The sequence below is a fragment of the Paramormyrops kingsleyae genome, chromosome 18, assembly GCF_048594095.1.
Source record: "Paramormyrops kingsleyae isolate MSU_618 chromosome 18, PKINGS_0.4, whole genome shotgun sequence".
Lineage (NCBI taxonomy): Eukaryota > Metazoa > Chordata > Actinopteri > Osteoglossiformes > Mormyridae > Paramormyrops > Paramormyrops kingsleyae.
The window spans coordinates 5,971,840-5,979,303 of NC_132814.1; the positions used below are offsets into that span (position 1 = coordinate 5,971,840).

At 42.1% G+C, this 7,464-nt stretch overlaps 1 protein-coding gene across 1 annotated transcript; it reads left to right on the plus strand.

Moving 5' to 3' along the window:
* The first annotated feature begins 2,767 nt into the window (after positions 1 to 2,767).
* Positions 2,768 to 4,736, plus strand: LOC140579585 (serine protease 27-like). The gene is made up of 5 exons (XM_072702252.1): positions 2,768 to 2,906; positions 3,114 to 3,285; positions 3,439 to 3,698; positions 3,934 to 4,067; positions 4,362 to 4,736. Exons 1-5 carry the CDS (start codon positions 2,855 to 2,857, stop codon positions 4,563 to 4,565), a joined length of 822 nt encoding a protein of 273 aa, XP_072558353.1. The 5' UTR covers positions 2,768 to 2,854; the 3' UTR covers positions 4,566 to 4,736.
* Positions 4,737 to 7,464: the final 2,728 nt, after the last annotated feature.

The following is a 7,464-nucleotide window of genomic DNA, read 5'->3' on the forward strand; positions in this document are numbered from 1 at the left end:
TGTACGCATAATGAATAAATATGAGTATAGCAAGTAATAAGACTTGATTTCACTTGGAAGCCTTGATGCAGAGTCTGGGTCTCTACTCCTGTAAACTGATCCTTGGGGTTGCCTGTAATTCACATTGACAATTTCAGTTCCAATCCAGTTTTAACTGTATTAACTTAAAACTCACTGTGAGCTAACAACCCTCCATTTTCTTTCCAGTGGCTTATTCCCAAGCACACAACAATATATTTATCAAACTTTTTCGGCTGTTCATCATGAAATATATCGGGGTTTCCACCAGCACATTACCACATGCACCTCAGATTCAAAACGTTATTGATCCTTTCAAAAATTCTATGGGCCTAAACACACTTCAGCCATACTTTGATTAAATTTCTGCCTATGGTGTTGGGTTGAACAATAGTCAAAAATGGAAGTTAGATTAAATAACCAGTGTGCTGAGTTGCCTTTGTACGTAGTGGAAGTGGATACACCCTCACGGTTTGGTGGAGACACTCAGCTGATTTCTCTCGTGGTTTGGGAACTGCTCTGCCCAGGACCAGAAAGCCCTGCAGAAGGTGGTTAGAGCAGCTGAGCACTGCACCAGATCTGCCTTGCCCTCCCTGCAAAACATCTTCAACAGCCGCTGTAGGACCAGAGCAATAAAAATCTCCAAGGATCCATCCCACCCTAATAACTCTCTGTTTTGCCTGCTGAACTCAGGCAAACGCTTCTGCAGCCTTATGATCAGAACGGAAAGGTTAAGGAGGAGCTTTTCCCCCCAGGTCATAAGGCTCCTAAACCAGGACAATACTCAATGCCTCTAGGTGCTGCTTCACACTGTCCAAATCGTTGGCACATACCTCAGGCCTCTTGCACATTGCCTTAATTTTGCACACCAAAATACCTCTTACCTATCGCTTATGTATAGATTATGTACAGCTGAACAGTTCATATTTATATTGTTTATGTTATATTATTATTTTTCCTTATTTTTTCTCTATAGTTATCATGCACAGCTGCTCGGAGTGACCAGGGTTACATTCCACTACATGTTGTATGTGTACAACTGTGTATGTGACAAATAAACCTCTTGAATCTTGAATCTAAAACGTTAGGCACAATGAAAGGGATTAAAGCCAAACTGAACCTTAGACCCAACAGTGTACCCAAATTCTGTGCACCACGCAACGTGCCTTATGCTCTTCGACCACGAGCGGAGGCCGAGCTGAAACGCCTGACTGAGCTTGGCGTGATCTCACCAGTGGAGCATAGTGACTGGGCCACACCAGTGGTGCCCGTCAATAAAAAGGATGGCAGAGTGAGACTCTGTGGGGGTTTCAAGGTCACCCTCAACCCAGCTCTCTGTGTGGAAAAATACCCAGTTCCACGCATTGAGGACCTTTTTGCCTCTCTAGCAGAAGGTCAACATTTCAGTTAGTTGGACTTATCAAATGCCTTTCTACAGATGGAGGTAGAAGAGGAGTCCAGGAAAGTGCTGACTATCTCTACACAAAAAGGACTATTCTCTTTTAATCGCTTATACCTTTTTGTATAGCGTCACCACCCACCTTATTTCAGAAGGCTATGGACCAAGTGCTTCTCGAACTGTCGTATACTCACTGTTATCTTGATGACATCCTCGTGACTGGTCCTGACGAGCAGACACAACTCAAAACTCTGGATGCAGGATTGGGCAGCCTAGAACAGTATGGCCTGCACCTCAAGCAGGAGAAGGGCCTGCTTATCCAGCAGATCCGTGGAATACTTGTGTACCCTGCAATGGGTTGGTGCCCCATCCTAGGTTGTTCACTGCCTTGTACCCATAGGCTCTGGACCCCCTATGACCCTGAATAGGATAAACTGGTATACGAAATGGATAGTATCACAATATTCTGTTTTATTTCATTATATTTTATTTGTGTATGTTGTACTCGTTAAATCTGTTTGCACTATGTGTGCTGTCTATGCACCTTGTCTCTTTGGCTCCATATGCAGGCCAGCTGTGCACTTTGTTCTTGGTGCTGTATGCACCAGAATTTCCCCTTGGGCTCAATTGGGTGCCCCTTAATCTTAGTTATATGGTGTATTACATTATGAATTTATTCAAAAAATTTTAAGTAATTTTTCATAAAGTGTTTTTTGCGTTTATCTTTGGTTGTGAAATAGGAAACAACAAAAACCACTCTGTCGAAACGAGCCCATGAAATTCTAGCATTATGCAACAGCTTTTATGCATTAGCCAAGAAATATCAGGATGAAATCTAATTAAGAGTGTTAATACACTAATGAAGATGTCAATGTGACACATGTTATATTTCATATGGAAATTGTAAAATAAATTGTTTGACATATTTAGATAGCACCTTGTAAATACTATCTACTGCAGAGGGCAATAATAATAATAATAATAATAATAATAATAATGTATCGTTTTGTAACATGCATCTCTCATATTCATTGCACTGCACAATAAGAAAGCAGTTAAAACAGAGAAGACCGATTATAGTAAAAACTAAAATAGTAAAAAGATCAAGCTGGCAGACCTATGTCCCTTTAGGGGCTCCGTAGGTAGAAAACAATAAATTTTTATGTTCTTCATCTGGTATGATATACATAAATGAATTTTGGAAATTCTGAGGTGTCAGACACTAATTAATATCCGGATCTCAAACAAACCACAGTGTGATATCTCCTCATGCAACATGGTGCTGGGTGTGTCTCTATGGGTATATAAGAAGGCTCATGTCCTGCTTCTGGCCAAGGACTTGGATGACAGTCGGTGAGATTGTGACTAATACTCCCTCTCTCACACTGTTTGTAAGGCAGAGTCACCTGTGTTTAGAGACTGAGTGAGAGGGTGAACATGGCAGGTTTGCTGTTACTGTCTGCGATCCTGCTGCTGGATGCTACCGTAGGTAAGAGGGCAGTCGTCCGCTTTCCATCCCGCTCATATTTAGTGAGTATGGTCACTAAATACTCACTCTCATTTAGTGAGTATTTAATGTGAGCAAGTTCATCTGACCATTCCTCCCTCTTTAAGTGTATCTTTTCTTGTTCATTTCATCTGCTTGTTGCTCTGCTCTCTCTCTCTCTCTCTCTCTCTCTATCTCTCTCTCTCCTAGTGTTCAGTCACCCCCAGAGCCGTTCCTCCATTGTTGGAGGGGAAGATGCTAAGGAGAGCCTCTGGTGGTGGATTGCTGCCATAGTGCGGAATGACTATCCAACAACGATTTACTGCGGTGGGACCCTAGTGGCTGACACATGGGTGCTGACAGCTGCGCACTGCATTGACACGTAGGTACAACAGGCGGGGCAGTACTTATGCACAGTAGCATACATTTGTATGTGTATCCACATGTCATAATAGAGGTTATAGAGTATTTGACAGTGCGAGTCAGTACTGGTAAAGGGAGTCACAGAGGTTAATGATGCCCCTCTGCTTTTCAGGAGAATGTCACGATACTCTGTTCTGCTGGGTGTGCACCGCCTGACCGAAGATGTTACAGCAGAAAAAAAGTTCAACATCGTCAAAAGTGTCATCCACCATAAATACAACGATGAAGACCTCAGCTTTGACATTGCACTGGTGCAGCTGGACAGACCAGTCCGAGTCCTCGGCGTAGTGCCATATCCCTACTTGGGAGATTCCAAAGATAACTATGAAGGTCCCTGCCGTGTGGCTGGCTGGGGTCGAATTACAGAAAACGGTAAGTTTGCCTTTTTGGCTGCAATCTTCAGGTACCTAACATTTACAATGTAAAATGTCTAGCATACAACTGAATCTCTTCATTTTTAAAATTTGCATTTATCAGACACGTTTGGCCAATGACGCAGACAGCTCAGTTATGTCTATAACCTGCATAACTGTCCCTAGTAACTGACTTAAGTGGCTTACTTAACTTAATCATTAATTTTGCATCCCCGCTCTATCTATTTCCGCAGATCCTTTGCCAGTACCAAGGACTCTGCAGGAAGTTGCTATCCCAATTGTTCCCAACGATTCCTGCAAGAAAAGCTACCCAAACCTCAAACCTGAGACGATTTGCGCTGGCGAATCCGGCAAAGATTCCTGCAAGGTAAGTCTGCTTGTTGATCTATTAGTTGTAGTGAAATTATTGCATTCAAAAGTCAGACCTACATTACACACATTATGTAATAACATACATTAAAGTTATAAGTCAAACTTTTAATAATTATACACTTTCAGTATTTTGAGATGTATCTGTTTCATGTAGACAGCATGAATGCTGGTGGAGAACCATCTCAGAGCTCAGTAAAAACAGCCAGTAACAATGTTTCAAAGGAATAAAAGTGTCGACAGAAATGGCCCTTTGATTTTCTTGTCTGTTTCTCCAAACATCTGCACACAGGGAGACTCAGGAGGTCCTCTCATGTGCATCTCTAAAGATGGAAGTGATGAAATCTGGAAGTTGGCTGGAATCGTCAGCTACGGAAGGGGGTGTGGCCGAGCGGCATTCCCGGGGGTCTACACCCGTGTCTCCAGCTACAGGGACTTCATCAGCAATAACATAAAAGGCTTTAGGAAGGGAATCAGGAAGTCTAGAAAGGCCTAGAAAGTTAACTGCACTGCAGTTCTTCCAGTTATCGTCATATCTCACGCTCTCCACCTGTCTTTGCTCCCCCTGATGTTTCCCTGTTAATTTGTGTTACTTTGTGTTACTTTGAGTTTACGTAACGCTGTCCTTGTACGCATAATCAATAAATATAAGTATAGCAAGTAATAAGACTATCATTTCACTTGGAAGCCTTGATGCAGAGTCTGGGTCTCTACTCCTGTAAGCTGATCCCTGGGGTTGCCTGTAATTCACATTGACAATTTCAGTTCCAATCCAGTTTTAACTGCATTAACTTAAAACTCACTGTGAGCGAACAACCCTCCATTTTCTTTCCAGTGGCTTATTCCCAAGCACGCAACAATATATTTATCAAACTTTTTCGGCTGTTCATCATGAAATATATCAGGGTTTCCACCAGCACATTACCACATGCACCTCAGATTCAAAACGTTATTGATCCTTTCGAAAATTCTATGGGCCTAAACACACTTCAGCCATATTTTGATCATATTCCTGCTTATGGTGTTGGGTTGATCAATAGTCAAAAATGGAAGTTAGATTAAATAACCAGTGTGCTGAGTTGCCTTTGTACGTAGTGGAAGTGGATACACCCTCACGGTTTGGTGGAGACACTCAGCTGATTTCTCTCGTGGTTCGGGAACTGCTCTGCCCAGGACCAGAAAGCCCTGCAGAAGGTGGTTAGAGCAGCTGAGCACTGCACCAGATCTGCCTTGCCCTCCCTACAAAACATCTTCAACAGCCGCTTTAGGACCAGAGCAATAAAAATCTCCAAGGATCCATCCCACCCTAATAACTCTCTGTTTTGCCTGCTGAACTCAGGCAAACACTTCTGCAGCCTTATGATCAGAATGGAAAGGTTAAGGAGGAGCTTTTCCCCCCAGGTCATAAGGCTCCTAAACCAGGACAATACTCAATGCCTCTAGGTGCTGCTTCACACTGTCCAAATCGTTGGCACATACCTCAGGCCTCTTGCACATTGCCTTAATTTTGCACAGCAAAATACCTCTTACCTATCGCTTATGTATAGATTATGTACAGCTGAACAGTTCATATTTATATTGTTTATGTTATATTATTATTTTTCCTTATTTTTTCTCTATAGTTATCATGCACAGCTGCTCGGAGTGACCAGGGTTACATTCCACTACATGTTGTATGTGTACAACTGTGTACGTGACGAATAAACCTCTTGAATCTTGAATCTAAAACGTTAGGCACAATGAAAGGGATTAAAGCCAAACTGAATCTTAGACCCAACAGTGTACCCAAATTCTGTCCACCACGCAACGTGCCTTATGCTCTTCGACCACGAGCGGAGGCCGAGCTGAAACTCCTGACTGAGCTTAGCGTGATCTCACCAGTGGAGCATAGTGACTGGGCCACACCCGTGGTACCCGTCAATAAAAAGGATGGCAGAGTGAGACTCTGTGGGGGTTTCAAGGTCACCCTCAACCCAGCTCTCTGTGTGGAAAAATACCCAGTTCCACGCATTGAGGACCTTTTTGCCTCTCTAGCAGAAGGTCAACATTTCAGTTAGTTGAACTTATCAAATGCCTTTCTACAGATGGAGGTAGAAGAGGAGTCCAGGAAAGTGCTGATTATCTCTACACAAAAAGGACTATTCTCTTTTAATCGCTTATACCTTTTGGTATAGCGTCACCACCCACCTTATTTCAGAAGGCTATGGACCAAGTGCTTCTCGAACTGTCGTATACTCACTGTTATCTTGATGACATCCTCGTGACTGGTCCTGACGAGCAGACACAACTCAAAACTCTGGATGCAGGTTTGGGCAGCCTAGAACAGTATGGCCTGCACCTCAAGCAGGAGAAGGGCCTGCTTATCCAGCAGATCCGTGGAATACGTGTGTACCGTGCAATGGGTTGGTGCCCCACCCTAGGTTGTTCACTGCCTTGTACCCATAGGCTCTGGACCCCCTATGACCCTGAATAGGATAAACTGGTATACGAAATGGATAGCATCACAATATTCTGTTTTATTTCAGGATATTTTATTTGTGTATGTTGTACTCGTTAAATCTGTTTGCACTATGTGTGCTGTCTATGCACCTTGTCTCTTTGGCTCCATATGCAGGCCAGCTGTGCACTTTGTTCTTGGTGCTGTATGCACCAGAATTTCCCACTGGGCTCAATTGGGTGCCCCTTAATCTTAGTTATATGGTCTATTACATTATGAATTTATAAAAAAAAAATTAAGTAATTTTTCATAAAGTGTTTTTTGCGTTTATCTTTGGTTGTGAAATAGGAAACAACAAAAACCACTCTGTCGAAACGAGCCCATGAAATTCTAGCATTATGCAACAGCTTTTATGCATTAGCCAAGAAATATCAGGATGAAATCTAATTAAGAGTGTTAATACACTAATGAAGATGTCAATGTGACACATGTTATATTTCATATGGAAATTGTAAAATAAATTGTCTGACATATTTAGATAGCACCTTGTAAATATTATCTACTGCAGACGGGCAATAATAATAATAATAAAAATAATAATAATAATGTATCGTTTTGTAACATGCATCTCTCATATTCATTGCACTACACAATAAGGAAGCAGTTAAAACAGAGAAGACCGATTATAGTAAAAACTAAAATAGTAAAAAGATCAAGCTGGCAGACCTATGTCCCTTTAGGGGCTCCGTAGGTAGAAAACAATAAATGTGTATGTTCTTCATCTGGTATGATATACATAAATGAATTTTGGAAATTCTGAGGTGTCAGACACTAATTAAATATCCGGATCTCAAACAAACCACAGTGTGATATCTCCTCATGCAACATGGTGCTGGGTGTGTCTCTATGGGTATATAAGAAGGCTCATGTCCTGCTTCTGGCCAAGGACTGTGAATGA

What these genes read in the sequence shown, in the direction of transcription:
- LOC140579585 (XM_072702252.1), top strand. Translation starts at nt 2,855, where the DNA reads ATGGCAGGTTTGCTGTTACTGTCTGCGATCCTGCTGCTGGATGCTACC. An exon ending in GCTGCTGGATGCTACCGTAG is followed by an intron (nt 2,907 to 3,113) that starts GTAAGAGGGCAG and finishes TCTCTCTCCTAG; the next exon opens with TGTTCAGTCACCCCCAGAGC. An exon ending in GCTGCGCACTGCATTGACAC is followed by an intron (nt 3,286 to 3,438) that starts GTAGGTACAACA and finishes TCTGCTTTTCAG; the next exon opens with GAGAATGTCACGATACTCTG.